At 36.6% G+C, this 16,686-nt stretch overlaps 1 protein-coding gene across 1 annotated transcript in view; it reads right to left on the bottom strand.

Moving 5' to 3' along the window:
* The window catches only part of SGCZ (sarcoglycan zeta), a 176,643-nt gene extending 163,430 nt beyond the window's left edge, over nt 1-13,213 (bottom strand). The window contains exon 1 of the mRNA XM_087813731.1: nt 13,019-13,213. Coding sequence (XP_087669857.1) covers nt 13,019-13,213 — 195 coding nt within the window. The remainder of the gene's footprint in view (nt 1-13,018) is intronic.
* Nucleotides 13,214-16,686: the final 3,473 nt, after the last annotated feature.

Below are 16,686 nucleotides of genomic sequence, written 5' to 3'. Positions count from 1 at the left end.
CTAAAATCAGAATGCATTAATATTGATTAAACTAAAAAGATAATATATGTAAATTGATTATAGATTTCCTTAAGAGTCTAAGCTGCACAACACTAATCTTATTTTTCTTGCAGTTTTGTTTGTTTGTTTGTTTGTTTTTTTAAGGATCATAGCAGGCACAGCCAGGCATGGCTCAGCGGTTGAGCATCAACCCAGGATCCAGGAGATGGAGGCTCGATTCCCAGTCAGGGCACACACCCGGTTTGCGGGCTCGATCCTCAGTCTCCCAGTCTGGGGCCGTGCAGGAGGCAGCCGATCAATGACGACTGTCTCATCGTTGACATTTCTATCTCTCTCTCCCTCTCCCTTCCTCTCTCTGAAATCAATAAAGATATATTAAAAAAAACCCAGAATCAGCAGATTAGAGTTTCTTTCTTTTATTGGGATGAAGCAATGGCTAGCAATTTACTGACACCAAACTCTTTTATTGCAGTGAAGTCCTCTGATAAATGAATCCTGACTCCTGCTCCTTTATTCATTTGCTCTAGCCACTTAATGCTGCTCTTATTATCATCACACTGATTTACATGAAAGGAAACTAAGATTTGAAAAGGATTTGTACCATGTCAAATATCTTAGAAATGTCAAGGCCAGCTAATGAAGTCAGGGCATCGACTCAAAGCTGGTGATTTTAAACATTTAGCAATACTGCCCACAGAAATTTCTCTCCTCCAAGATTTACCATTTACCAGACTGAACATATTAACTATGTAACAGAAGACTGGGTCAATCAGAAACCACTTTGCCCTGCTATGGAAAAGCCCCAAGGTAAAATTGGCAATCCCAACCCATAGAGGGGAGCATTAGCCTTGGTCAGTGAAAATTTCAGGTACATTTATCCTGATGACCTTAAACAGAGAATTCATTTTACTCCCCTAGCTCCGATTCTATTTCATTATATAACTTTTTGAGTCTGATTTGTATATTTGCCTAGGGGGAGAAATACAAGTAGACATTGAGTCTTCTGGTACCCAAGACAGTTATATTTTTCTTCTGTTAATAAGTTTGCATTCTAAGTTTAAGCATCAGGGTCAAAAGATAGGGAATGTGAGTTTAACACTGAGTAATGGATCCCCTGAAGGTGTGATAATATAATCAGTTTTTTAAGTTTACAACTTTGAAGACTATAGCTTAGACTGAGGTAAATTTATGAAATAACAAATACTATTTTGTGAAATCACTAGGGAGGCATCCAAACATTTTTTCCCCCTAGACTGATGCAACACACACACACACACACACACACACACACACACACACACACACACACACACACACACACACTATAATATCAACTGTACCAGGAATATCAGAAAGTTTCGGTTTTCGGCATAAATTTTCTATTGCAGTAATCATCAAAGCTTAGTGCCTCAATACCTGAGTTTATAATCAATGCTAATAATCAAATGCATGTGTGCAGGCAATGCCCACATAACAAAAGACATATCCTGTTGATACTAGTGACTTAGCTATTTTTCAAAGCTACTAAACTCAGGATCTTAACATCAAAATGTATAAACATCTAACTCTTTTCATTCTATGAATCTTAACTGCACTTGTCACTTTCTTTGGTGAACAGAGCTCTCAGACTTGAGCAATGATTGTCAACCAGTTTTGAATGCTGGGCATCCAGGGGTCTTGCATCTATCAACACTCTTCCTTGTAACTTCTTACCCGCTTAAATTGGCTTGTGTACTGAGGATGAAAGACATGGTGTAGTAGCTCCAGTCAACAGTCCAATATCTGTCAAATATGGGAATGAAGCATCCTAAACTAGACAGCTACAAGATGACTAGACAGCTGACATGAGGAAGGCCTGCCAACACTGGATATGGGAAATGCAGTCGACCCACAGGTACCTAAATTAAGTGAATGTTTATTGTTTTAAATTATTGAATTTCTGTCTGTATAACATTTTTGTGGCAACAGATCACCAATACATTGTGCATGTTTAAAATGTCTGTTAGAACATAAAAAGTTAAAATATGCCTATAATTTCTTATAAGATTAAAACTGTGCTCAGATAAGAGACCACTTTTTATTTGCACAAATGACAGAAAAAGTTAAAGTATCATTATTCTGTAGTTTTGTTGCAATTAATATGCTATAAATGTGATAGTGAATCAAAAGAAAAATACAGCAACAGAATATAAATTAATATTAACAGAGATTAAATTAATAACCTCACTTCATTCCGAAATTAAGTAGAAAATATTCAATGTCATGCCCCTATAAAAATGAGATATGCTTGAAAACTAACAATAATAAGGTTTATAATTATATTATCATTTAAATTAATAAATTCATATAAATTCTTGCCCAATAAGATTATTTTTGTTAAAATAGTATCTTTACTTAGAAATAACAAATATGACATTTAAACTATGTTTTTAAAAATCAAATGGTTACCTTATTTTTACAAAATAGCAAAACATTAACAACCTCTCTTGATATAATTACTATTATATCAATTTAAAGCTTAAAATTCCCCCCCCAATTTCCTACTAAAATAGACAAACTATGTAAGACACAGCAAATGCTATCATCGTGAGAATAAGGCCACATGCAGATATTACCTTCGTTAGGGTCAATGTGATCTAACAAAATATTTTATGTTCTCCCTGTAAGTCACCCACACGGGCAAATAATTTTGTCTCCCGGACTTCCATTTTTACTATGGAAAATGGGGCCACTGAATTAATCCTTCCTAGCTCCCGAACGTATACAATCTATTAAACGTGTGACTCAGCATAAAAAGAATGAAATCTTGCCATCTGCCGCATGGATGGGCCCAGAGGATATTGTGCTGAGTGAAATCAGTCAGACAGAGAGAGACAAATGCCATATGATTTCACTTATATGTGGAATCTAAAAACAAAATAAATGAACAAACAAAACTGAAACAAACTCATAGATACAGGGAACATTTCTGTGGTTGCCAGATGGGAGGGGGGCTGGGGGGCTGGGTGAAAAGGTGAAGGGATTAAGAAGTCCAAACTGGTTGTTACAGAACAGCCACGAGGATGTTAAGTACAGCACAGGGAACCTAGTTAATAATATTGTAATAACTATGTATGATGTCAGGTGGGTACTAGGTCAATTGGGGTGATCTCTTCATAAGGTGGATCCATTTCTAATCACTGTGCTGTGCACCTGAAACTAATATAATACTGTATGTCAACTATTTGAAAAATAAATAAAAATATTTATAAACATGAACTAACAAGTCTGTAACTTATTCAATGGCCAATTTTATTAACCCTTCAGAATATCTGGGATTCTAAAGTACTTCATTTTACACACGCTACATACCGTTTGTGATTTATCTTATGCCACTGTTTTTGTAATTTATTTCAGTAAAACAAACCACCACTTGGTACTGGTTTGAACCTGGAGAAAAATGACTAAATTTTTCTTTATAAACTCAAGGAAAGAAAATGTACTGCTGGTCTAAGACTAAGCATGAAAGATTTCATCTGAGAGGGGCAATTTGTCAGAAAATTATGAGGAGGTGCAAACAGAGAGTTATAATGGAAGTGGTCTTGCAACATTAACTATATCATTGACTCTCATAAATTCTGTAATAAATCCACACACACCACACTGAGGGGTGGTGCAGGCCTGATGGTTCTCCAGCAGGCAGGCTCCCGCTCCTGGCACTCTCTTGCAGGGTGGCCATGGCCACAGAAGGTAGCGTCTCACTTGGTGTGGACTCGGCAGCGTGATTCATGCGCTGAGGAGTTCACTGGGAAGGTGGAAGCGACAGCCCAGGAGAGGGGACAAAACCTCTGATCCTAGATCACCCTCCGATTGGTCTGTTATTATGGCCAATTAGTTACTCCTCAGTAAAATATAATTTAACCAGGGCAATAAATAGATGGGAATCATAGGGAAAAATAGCCTTTATGAAAATCATTGGCCATTTTATAAAGGTGCCATTAATAAGTCTCATGGCTCCATCCAGAAATCAAAGCCCAATGTCTGCTCTGCCAAACTCAAAAGTGTAGTCATGCCTGGAACTTACAGAGTATTCATTGTTCTGTTCTAATTGCTCACTGACTATGAGAGTTGGGGAAAATTCCTTCATTACACTAATAATAGCTGAGGGGATTGAGGTATCTTTTGTCCAACAAATTCAAAGTATATTTAAAAATTAGTGATGTCATAGGTAGATATTTAATGGTGGCGTTTAAATGCACTGACCAATGCAGGGAAGTAAGTCATTGATGAAAAAAATTGAACAAATTTACATTTAAGTTTACTGATATTAATGTAATAAAATGTGACGGGAAAAGCATGAGTTTTAAAATCATACAGCCCTTGCATCTGATGCTGCTCATCACTGTGACCCAGCTAAGTTTATTTAATTTCCCTACATCTCTGTGCTGTCAATTGCCACAGGGATATACTAGTTACTTTGAAGGTTGTTGTGAAAGTCTATAAGGCCTTGTCTTTCAAGCACATGATCTTGCCAAATATAAACTACATGCTAAATAAAAATGGGATCCCAGGCATCATAAACTGCAATCTCATAACTGAAGAGCTATAGCCTAAGGGTTATAATTTAGGCTGATAGAAACATAATTCAGATTACAGTATCTCAATCCAGTAATAATTTAAAACTCTGGACATTAAAGAATCTCAGAATATTCAGGCTTAAGAACGGAAATCCCACTTTACCATGGGTCATATTCTAAGTGCTACATGTTTCAAAATGGTTCAAAGAAGAGATTAGCACTTTCTGGCAAATGAGCTCTCATTCAGACAGGCCAGTAGGTTCACTTTCAAGTAATGTGGGTTCTGAAAAGAAACAGCTTAGGGTTATCAAAAGAATGGTGATTCTGATAGCTGAACATTCCTCTTAGAAGTTGTAGGTAAACTCTTCTGTATCGCAGCATTAAATTAGAATTTCAAAAGAAATCTTAATGATTCTTTCATCATCCCGAGGAGATAATACATTTCCTGCGATAAAATGTGTCATATAAGAAAACTTTAATTACGAACAGCTAATAATGAGTGGAAATCATATTTGTCATTATGCGTAGCTGGCACCAACTGAGTGCTTACGCTGAGGCTCAATTTTAAGTGCTTTTACAAGCATTCAGTCACTTAATACTTCTAATATCTTTACGGGTCAAAGCCTTTGACCATTTTACAGATGAAGAAAGTGGCTGGAGTTAGAGAGGTTAAGTAACTCACACAAAGTCATGTTGCTAAGGGGCCGTCACTGAGCCAGAATGTGCATCCAACGCTCACACTTTTAATCTTTAAGTATGTCATTAGGATGAACACGCCTCTAAACACCCTCATTTATTTACAATTTATTGCTTAATAAATGTATTAAGACCCTTTTGTGTCTCGGACTGTTTTATACTCAACTTCAATAGAAGATTCGTTAATTCACACGACGCTTGGAACAACTGTGAAGTTGGAATAACTGTGAAGTTGGAACAACAGAAAATGAACAGGAGTAATAATAGCAAACTCTCAGGTGGCTGTTAGGCTATGCCAGACACTTCTGAAGAATTTTCAGTATTTTAATTTTGATTTCTACAGCAATCTAATGAAATAAATAATAACACTGCACCCATTCTACAGAGCAGTGAACAGCCACAGTTTAAATAACTTGCCGGAGGTAACAGAGCTAAATAAACATCAAAAGGAGGACTTAGCCCCAGGGGTGCGGTGCCAGGGTGGGTCCTTTGAACCAAGCTAGCTGGCTGACGAGAGGTGGTTTGGGCCGCACCAGCCATCTCAGGAAAGCTTTCCACGGACAACTATTTTGTACAGTGTGGGAAGACACCTCAACGGCAGGCAGTGGAGACCCAAGCATTTCCCCTGGTAATATAATACTTCTGAACATAAAGTGAATTCATTTTATGTTTGTAAACTGTTGCATGCACAAAGTACAGCGGATACGTTTCTGGGTTTTTGAGAAGAATGAATGCTTATTAGAAAGAGGCTCAGAATGTTCTTAAAGTATAAGTTTGAGTTCATGTTTTATAATCATTCTATAAGAAATGCAATTTTAAAACCCTCACCCCTTATTTTGTCCTTGTGGGCTACTCGAATGAGATCCCTCTCCCTTTCTAGTTCCTGCCGTTTCGGATCCCTTCCATCCTTTCTCCAGTCACTGGGCATGAGGTTAATATTAGTGGGGGCTTATTTTGGCTGTCCTGTGTGTGTATCTTTTATTTATTTATTATTAAAGTAAATTCAGAAAATCACAAATATGCCAAACAAGAGACTGAGTTAGGTCAACAAATTTCTACAGAAAATCTCAATGTTTCACTGGTTTCAGTTGTTAACCGAGGAGGCATTGGGGAAGTTCTGTGTGATGGCCGTGGGCAGGCTGGAGTGCCAAGGAGAAGGTGCCCTCCCAACAGAGACTGGGAGCCAGGAACGCAGCTATTTCTCTCACTCTCAAGGGCCCCATAGTTATTCTAGAGGGACTGTGAGACAGAGATGGCACAGAGGAGTTGAAGTTTGGTGGTTATTTCCAAGTAATTGGCAGTTTATGGCCCCTCTTGATTACCAACTGATCTTGCTCAAGGAAAATGAAGCAGGATGGTATAAGAAAGGAATATTTTTACATAAAATCCAAGGGGTGTGTGTGTGAGAGAGAGAAAGAGAGAGAGAGAGAGAAAGAGAGAGAGAGAAAACACACTGGGATTGTATTGTAGTTATTACTGAGGAGTCCATCAGAGTTGGAAGTTGGAGCATCAAAGGATTATGCTTTCTCACTGAAAACCTACCTGACCTAAGTGCTCTGGGATCCTGGGAGAGAGCTCTATGCTTGTCTTCCTGACGGGGCAGCAGGTGGCCTTGCTGAGACAGCGGAAGGCCTTGAGGAATGTCACTCTATTAATGGCAGAGGGGGAGATTTCAGCTACAAACAAATGCCCACATCATAAAAATGGAAACCAATTGGAACCCAAAGCAGTTTTACAAACAGGTAGAAAATTTAAGACATCAAATTTGAGGCTTCCTCTACTAAAAGTGAATCTAGATCATTTAAAATGATAAAGTCAACTAAAAATAATGCTGCATCTATGACATGCTTGGACAAGTAATCAAGATAACAAGACAATAAGACTGGCTCCTAATCTTTTAGGAATTTCCACGTTAATGAGACTAAGGGAAAGTTGGGGGGGTGGGAAGAGCATACATTTAGAGGAACCATAATTATTTAACTAACACAACATAGTAAGTCCTATCACAGAGATATGACATATGAATAAAAATAGATGTAAGAATAAATTTGTCATAAAGGGACACCTAAACAAACAAACCAATAAATAAGGGGATCTTCATGAGACAGCTGGCTGTCAGATTTGTGGCTTAAGAGGCAGACATTTATTTTAGCTGGCAATTCTCTGTTAAGAGTTAAAGAGAGCATTAGGGACTCATACAGGTTGCTGGCAGTAGTAAAAATTGATTCAGTCACTTTGGGGAATAATTAATATCGAAAGTCAATATTTCTGGACATACACTTTAGACTTTAGAACCTAGAGAAACTCTTGTACATGTGCAACTACAATTATCAATATACAAGAAAGTTCATAGAATTATTGTTTGTGAGAGCAATTTAAGCAACAACAACAACAGTACATTGGAAACAAATAAAAAAGAGAATTGATAAATAAATAAGGTATGTTCATTCAATAAAATTTACAGCAGTAAATAAATAAATTTCAGCCACACATTAACAGGGATATATCTCACAAACATATTGAGGAACTAAAAACAGTATACTGTTGAGGTTTATACACACATATACACAAATAAAATGAAATAAAAGCATGGAAAACATTTAGGATTGTGGTTCTCTCTAAATAGAATTGGGAGATTTTGATAAAGTTTATTTTTCCATCTGGGTGATGGTGGCACAAGTGTTCATTTTATTGATTATTATTGGTATTATATATGCCTTAAATATATAGTATATATACATTTTTTCGTAGGATAATAAATAAATTAAAGTGTTATTAACGGCAGCTCTCTTCACTACTGATATGGGTAATCAAGACTGGGCCTGTCTCCCTGGAATGTGTTAGGTCTCAAATGCAGGGGCTGCTAGAGATTATTAAACATAATGTTAATGTTAGAACACAGAACAGTATTTTCAGTTTAGAAGTTAATAAAGGCCACTGCATAGGCCACAGAGCCATTAAATACAGTGGTGCGAAAAGTATCAAAACTCTGGGCCTTGTGGAGCTTACATGCTATCTGTGGGAAGGGGGGAAAGGCAATAAACAAGATCGCAAAGTAATTAAAAGTTACAAATTATAGTTATTTGATATTTAAGCTTCATATAGGTCTGTGTATATCCATAGAATCTGAGTAAGAAATAAAATGCACTTGGGATGAAGACTCAGCTTTGAGAACTGGCTGGATACACAGAGATGAAAGTGCATTCCAAAGGAATGGTCCAATTAGTGTAAAATGGAGAAAGCTGTGGCCATAGCAGTTTTTGGATAGACGCACTAATAAATGATAGCACACCGAGAATATGCTTTACACACCTTAGGTAGATTGAAATGGCTACGGATAATCTTCACTGGGTTAATGATGAAGATTATAAAGAAGTAATAGTCACAAGAGTGAGATAGGGCTATGTGATACTTCATTAACCAACATATTAGAAAGAACACAGGATTTAAGACTCAGAAAATGTTTGTTCTACATTCCCCCCAAATTAACTTTTTAAAATTTTAGCTTAAAAAGTTAGAAAGCAGAAACTGAATATAATGTATATACTCTCAACTTTAGAAAGGTACATGAAAAGGAAAGAAAATATGATAAAAAATATCAATGACTCTATGGTCAACAGCTATAAACAGAAAAATATCTTAAAAGGGTTGACAGTATTGTAAACATAGAATTGTAATTATGTAGTACAGATAATATTTAAAAATGAAGAAAAGCAAGTGGCAAGTAAAGAAACCAAAGTGATTGCATAAGAATCTCTCTTACATATTCTGATTTTTAGACATAAAAGAAAAATATATATCCTTGATGTGTATGTGTATTTGCATATATACATATATATATATATATATATATATGTTTGTATATGTGTTTATCTATATGTGTATTAGGACATACTGTGGACTTGATAAACTAATTAATAAATTCATGTCAAATTGAAAGAATGTAACTAGGATCCCTGATTAGAATCATATACAAGGAGACTGTAACAAATAACAAAATATTTAACAAGAATAAAACTGTGTAGTGATTTAATAAGATTGTTCGTGTATCATCCAAAGGAATATTTAAGCAGATGCTGATTGATCGAATGGAGGAAATATTGTAGAGTGACCTCCAGCAATATGTGAAAGGTTGAAATAAAAATTATCCAGTTCCTGTACAATCCCTAAGAGACTATGATATTTGACCCTACTTCTTGTGGGATCGCCTTTCAGCCAACATTCATTCTACTGATCATACAAATCTCTAAGAATTTTTCCCAATTTGTTCAATTAACTGATTGTTTTAATTATTACCTGCATGGGTATTCCCAACTGCTCAGTCACAACACTCAGAAATTTTCTCTTTCTATTTGGTAAATAGATGGCACTTAAATTTCCATTCTTTCTTTTGATGGCTAGTTAACATATCTAATCAAGTTAAGTTGCAGTTAAATGCCATGCCTTTTACTTGGTATTCTTGTGATTAAAAAGAATGCTTTAACATTATATTAATTTTCGCTTTTAAAATATAGAACATATTTACTTAGAAGGAGCGCTTGAACCAAGAAAAGGATATTGTCTCACAGAATGCCGGGTTTTGATAGCTCTCCTGGACTAGTCCTTTTAATTTCAACCACAGAAATATGCCGACCAACCGCGCAACAGCAACAGCAACAGCAACAGCAACAACGGGTGATGGGGTTATGCTGTCTGAGGGAGAATGGGCTTTTAAAATCTCTTTCTTTAACTTATCCCTATATTTATCAATTTTCATAGTCAGGAAATTATTGTTTATATCTATCTCTTCTTTCGCCCTGTAGTATAAACTCATTTCCTTTCTCTTGACTGTCTGCAGCTGAATATCTCAATAGCAGAGAGATTTTATTTTCCACAAAATGAGAAACAGAATGAAATCACATCAACCGTACAGATCATGTATAATACTGATCGTAATGATGGGCTCCAAGAGGTACCATAGAACAGGTTGGCAGCTACTTTTGCTGTGCCAAAAACCCAATATTTTGATAGCATTAACATGCCCAGTTTCCTCAAATAAAAGATATTCCCAGTCACATATTTTTTATGTGTTGGATGGCAACAGTTAAAATAAAAGAGATACACATTTTGTGCAGATCAATAATAATCCCCAAACAATTTACACATCAGTTACGACTTCTTACTGTATTGTGGCAAGTGGTTTTGGCATTTACTCTGGAGACAGATACAATGGTAATGTACCAGGGAAAATATAAAATTGATTTTTTTTGGTACTGCTCTAATGTAAGAGGATTACAAATTATTTTACACTTTTCGAGTACATACAACTTAATCTGAGGCGTACAACTCAGGACTGCCAAATTCTGCAACTACTTAAGTAATTTGAAATTTCTCCGAACAATTATAAATTACTGTATTGAGATAGGGAAACTTTGTATGTTACCTTACAAAGATGATCTTGACGCAGTAATTACAATTTCATCTTTTTCTTTTAGCTACATACAAAGAGCTTACATGGCTGAAGGAAGGAATGTCTTCTATTTTGATGATAAAACACTAAAATTTTAATTTCAAAATAAGTAAGATATATCCAAATTTTTATTTTTATATATATATATATCAAGCCTCCTATGGAAATAGACTCCTTCTCATTATGCCCAGGAATATGATGACATTTCCCATTTTGCCAGCTGAGGTTCAAATTAGATAACTCCATACGCAACAGACACCCTGAGGCCTGTGTGGATCCTGAGGACAAAGGTGATTGTTTCAATTATTTTCCTTGAATGGCTTATCTAGCAGTGGCCTCAGCATGGGGCAAGGTATTGGGAGGCTGATGCATGCAGCCATGTAATTATGCATTTAAGTCAATTTTCCTAATTAATTTAAATATGCTTGAGAAGCTTACATGCTGGAATCTGAAAATTCCCAGGGCCTGGTCACTGGATAGAATCAAGGCTCCCTGGCGTGAGAACTGATCACATCTTTCATGAGCTTTTGAAAGATGCCTTTTGGTACAGGAAATTGAAGGCTCAGAATTTCAAAACTTGGAGAAAATGCTACTCTTTATCTCTTTTTAATTTTTTAATTTTTTTTTTTAGTTAAGAAAATGAAGTTGAGAAAGCTGCTGTCAGCAACTGCAAGTTTGACTGATGCTTAGGACAGCATAGAAGAATTCGCAGAGGTAAACACACTGCCCCTACTAATGTGATAAATAAATCATTAATGAAACCCAGACACGAGCAAGAGAAGGTAGGAGCAGAGCTCAGGGGAACAGAAAGTCTAGGGGTAGAATTAGTGACATTTGCGCCAAAACATTTCCAAGTGTGTGTAGAGGGAAGAGGGGAGGAGAGGACTGATTGAGCCAACTCTTGAGACAAAGGAACGGTCAATGTATTACCAGAGAGTCTCAGAAAGCAATAACTGGCCTAGTAGCCCTCAATTCCACCTTCAGCCACCCACAGGCTCACAGGCCTAGACACGTGACCTTGAACATGTATCCATGTTAAGGATAGAGGTAATTTCTCAAATCCTAGAACATACTGATTCCTGCCCATCCTTTCTCTGATTTCCATTTCTTTTTTGATAAACACCCTTTCAAATTTGCACTGAACCGGACAAAATGGAACCCTTGTTCATTTTTTTCAACTTATTTTTCTCTTTGAGCATATGCTGTTTTATCATGATTTGCACAGTCATGTTTTTTTTCTCTCTGAAAAGTTAGGCCACCTGTCCTCTCAGGCTCCCTCTGCATCCAACCGCAGTGCCCACGCTATGGACAGATCTGGCTTATTTTTCCTTTTGAGATTTCTTTTGACTTAAAGTTAGATGTAAGTGAAGTCAGAAACTACTCTTGCTAAATCAATACATAGCAGAGGTGGGGCTTTTTTCATTTTTTTCCCAATGATATCCAATATAGGAAGATTAGTGAAGTCAAATGCCAGCTTTACACTTGCCCTGAGGATGCAGAGTTCTGAAGAACACTGCCAGCAAGTGAAAGATACCTGCTTGGATGTGAAGATATCTGTGGTCTCTAAGCAAAAGCCAAAAGGTTTAAAGGTTAGCCAGAAAATATAAAATGAGCTAAGCTAGACTTTGCTGAAGTAGCTATTTTTTCCAGTTAAGCCATGTTATAGGTCTATTGTACACATTCTAAATTCATCAATGAATTATAAAATTATTTTACTATTGTTATTAATTTTCATAAAAATTGGATTTAATTTCTGGTTTATCTTCTATTTACCATATCTGCACTAAAAAATTAGATTACCATCTGACCACAATTATAGACATAAGCTCATGCAGCCCAGGCAAAATCCCAAGGTTTGTATTTGATCATGAGGTATGTTACATAGAAAGCAGATATGGAGAGGCAAATATTCTATATGAAGTATCCCAAAGGTACTTGTAATCTGATGTTAGTTTTATTGTGAAATATCATCTAATTTTATTGTGAAATATCAGACTCATTTCTTAGATTCCCAGGTAGAGCAAGCAATAGTTCTTGTGTATTGGTTAAAAGTTTTCTAAGTCTCTAGTGAATCAATGCGCTCCGCTGTCTCATTAACTAAATTTCCCAAACTTAAATGCAGGTAGCAATACCAGATGGGGTTCATGAATACACATATCGAATGCAGCCTTAAAACAATATATGACAGCCTCTGGAATTTCAAGACACCTACATGTAAAGATTACGATGAGTCACTTTCAATTAAAAAAGAAATAACAGTTGTATTGTCTGTGAACCAAAAGCAATAGATGTGAAATAAAATCATGGTGGTACTTACCACAGTGAAATTCATAACTTTCAATATCCATATTGTCATGGCTAAGTTAACTATCATGGTAACCAAGAGGAGAAGGACAAAGAAGTATAAGCACCTCTTGCGCCACCCATAAATCCCCACGGGGTACAGCTGTGCGTTCTCCGCCCGCGGCAGGCTGTTCTGCTGTGTGGCTAGTATGTATTGTTCTCGTGTCATCTGGAAAACAAAAAGAGAAGAGGGAGGCATTCAAAATGAAAACCAATGTTGTGTTGCTGTTTGTTTTTTAATCAAAGGGCACAATCTACCTAAGAGTAATGGGTAGTGAGTAGTCAAGTAATTATTGCTATGTAGTTAAAATTCCTTATTCATTTATTTAATTTAAAGTGTTTGAATGTTACAAATCCCCTCCACTCATTAGCATTAGTGTTGCTTTTTAGAGCTATTTCACTAATTGTTATATTTCTAAGGTACATTTTTCTTTTTCTCAGTCAGGTTCGCTTAATCCCAACAGCAGCCCTTTCTCTAGGAGTCTCTGAAGACTCTCAGTTCTACTTTCAGTTGTCCAAACCCAACAACTCGATGCACATTCAAGATACCGTTGGAATAGGAAAACCTATTCTTTGGGATAGACAGAGACCAACTGTATCACAAGGAATTTATGTGCCTTTATCTAAAACTTAGGATAAAAGTAGCTCAGTGTATATGATTTAATAAAACAACAGTGTATTTGCAAGAACCTATGGAAAGAAAATATGCTTTTATTTAGAATTATATAGACACAGCTATTTATTGAAAACTTTCTTTAGAACTTTGTTGGTTATTTTAGTTGTAGTTCAACGAGTTATCAGAATGATCTCTAAAAAAATGAAACAGTATGCTATATTACCCTATACTACAGGTATTGAGAGCCTATTATCTACAGTCCAGGTTTACCACTAAATTACCAAGCTGATGATAAAGCTATTAAGAGAAGCTAATTTTATATTGCAAGTGATATAATCAACATAATTGTTTTCTTAAATATCTCACTTAACCATTTTACAATACTACTCACATAAACACTGGTGTAACGCAGAGATGTAAGCACAAAGACTGGAAGGAAAGAGTAAAGTATTTGTTTATCTCACTCACTAATTTGATTCCTTAATATTAAAATATAAGTTGAGCATCTAATTTCTGCATAGACAGGTTCCTTGTGTTCTCTATTATGGGAAATAAGAATATAAAAGGAAGCATGTGTCTTCTGGAAAATAAACTCGACAATTCGCAAAACTTTCATTTCTGATCAGGAGCTAGCACGTGGCGCATGCAAACATCTCTGTGACCATAAAAATTGGATCTCAGCTCCAAAACCCCTTGACCTCCTGAGAGTAGCCATCCTCTAGATGAGGTGGTAAATACCCCGTTGGTGTCACTGTCCATTAGGTGTTGATCGGGTAGATTCAACACTACAGTTGTCTGTTATTTGTTCAGACAAGGGATGGAGCACCATGTACTAAATGCAGTCCCTGATTTACGTGCCGAGTTGCAAGCCCAGCCTCGCCATTCTGTTCTGTGCTCCTATGGCAACTCACGTAGCTTTTCGTGCCCTATTTTTCTCAGCTCTCAAATGAATACTACATTGACTTATATGAGAGCAATATGGGAGTAGAAAAGCAGATGCTAACGTGCCCTTTTCATTTTAAATGGTAAAAATACTTGTTTTAAAATTTATTATCCACCCCTTAGCTAAAGGTTTTTTACTTAAGTGCAAAGTATGTCTATCGGGATTATTTTAAATTATTGAAATATAACTTTAAAAACAAAATGTTTAAAGTGTCCAAATTATATTGTGTGAAGTTTATACAGCAGAAAGGCATTTTTTTCTGTTCCCAAAAAACAAGTCTCTAAACAGCTACTAGCGTGGAGAGAGACTGAAAATAATACGGTGAAGTCCACTTACCATGCGACATAAACTTCCCCTATCATGATACTGAATTCTCAAAGGTACATTCCAACTTGATGGGAGTTAATGTTTGCTGTTTAAGAAAAATGTCTATTGGGAATGGATTTTTTTCCAGTTGGTTTATGAAAATGCTGTAGTCAGGTTTTACAGCCTAGAAAAGAGGGAGCCTAGCCACTGAATTTCAACAATGAGGAAAAATGTGATCTGAGTCAAATGCGCAGCCTCTTGAGATAGGAAGTGGAAGAGTGGCAGAGAAAAGAAAGTGGAATGGGCGTTAAAAGGGAAACATATCCTCAGATGAATGAAAGTTTTATAAAAATGTGGATATTTAAAGAGAGATTTTTCAGTGATGCCACAGTCATTCTTATTTTATATACCTCATGCACTCTAAATTTAAGCAGTTATTTAGGGAGTAATTCCTCAGTATTTAATGGAATGAAACTCAATCACAGTTTCTGGCCTTCATTAAGGCACAGACCTAGATTTAGGGTCCTAACACGGAAGGAATTCAATTCTCAGATCCTCTCATGTAATATTAACAGAGAAACTTAGCTATTAAAGCAAATTTGAAGGAGGCTGGCAGGTCTTTGTCGGCTCAGGTATATTAGCACTAAGAAACAGAACCACATAGACAGTCATGAGCACCACGTGCACTAAGATTACAAGCATGAGGGGCCCGTTGGGTTGGAAGCACCGCTACACATGTGGAGCAGGCGAAAAGAAAAATCTTTAAGGAAAAACAAATTTGCCAGGAACACAGCTGGAAAGTTTAACTGGGCAAGTGGAAGGCCCACACCATCTAAAGCAATAAAGAGCAACAGCAAAACATGTTTAAAGGAAAATGGTAACAAAGAGAATCACAGAAAGTCTAAGGTTTATTGGCTTTTAAGAGCCAGCAGAAAAGCTCAAGGAGAAAAAGGGAGGTAGAGTACAGCTTCCACAGCCTTGAGGATTAAGTGGAAAGAGTCACAGTTGGTGAAAAATTTTACAAACAAATTTCAAAATATTCTATTGAAATTCATTGTGTCCCCACATGAACACCCTTAGTTACATTTTGCCAGATTAATTTATTTATAGTGTAGTCAAATTTGCTGTCATGTAAATGAACTCTTAAGAAATGTGTTCTGTTTTTTGTTGTCTTATTTTTGAGGAATAAAGAAAAAGGGAAGATTCATAAAGAATATGTTGTAATCTAGAATGTTCTGCTTTCAATGAACTAAACAAAGATGAACTTGGAAAGAGCAACGTCATGTAGCCAAAACAAGCTTTCACTCTTCGCATTACTAAGTTGCTGACTACCTGGCTGAAGGCAGAGCCGCTGGGCCAGGAATTAGACTTCAACTCTCTTGAGTTGTTCAGGTTTCAAAAGGGATAAAAAAGATGTAATAAGTTAAAGGAAAAGGGGAAATGCAGACCAGTCCAGCACCCAGTGGCGGGAAGACAGGATGTGAGAAGCTGAATGAAGAGTCATCGCAGAGGGCCCTGATCCTTTGACTCGTCCCTGTTGTGGCTCAGCAGCGGCTGCACGTAAGAACAGGAGCCAGGAGAAGAGGTGAATTCCCCACCTATCATTCTCTTACTTGCCTCGTTGGACACACCAAGGTCGTGAGTGTAAGCGGCCTTTCCACCAGAGGAGCAAAACAAAAAGGGAAAGGACTGATGACACTTTTCTCTCTTGTTTTACGTAACACAAACCATCTTCTTTTCAATGCTAGTGTCAAGAAACTAAACATGAACTGATTGT

The sequence above is a fragment of the Miniopterus natalensis genome, chromosome 2 (genome assembly GCF_054644295.1).
Source record: "Miniopterus natalensis isolate mMinNat1 chromosome 2, mMinNat1.hap1, whole genome shotgun sequence".
Taxonomy (NCBI): domain Eukaryota; kingdom Metazoa; phylum Chordata; class Mammalia; order Chiroptera; family Miniopteridae; genus Miniopterus; species Miniopterus natalensis.
This window is presented reverse-complemented; position numbering and strand designations above follow the sequence as displayed.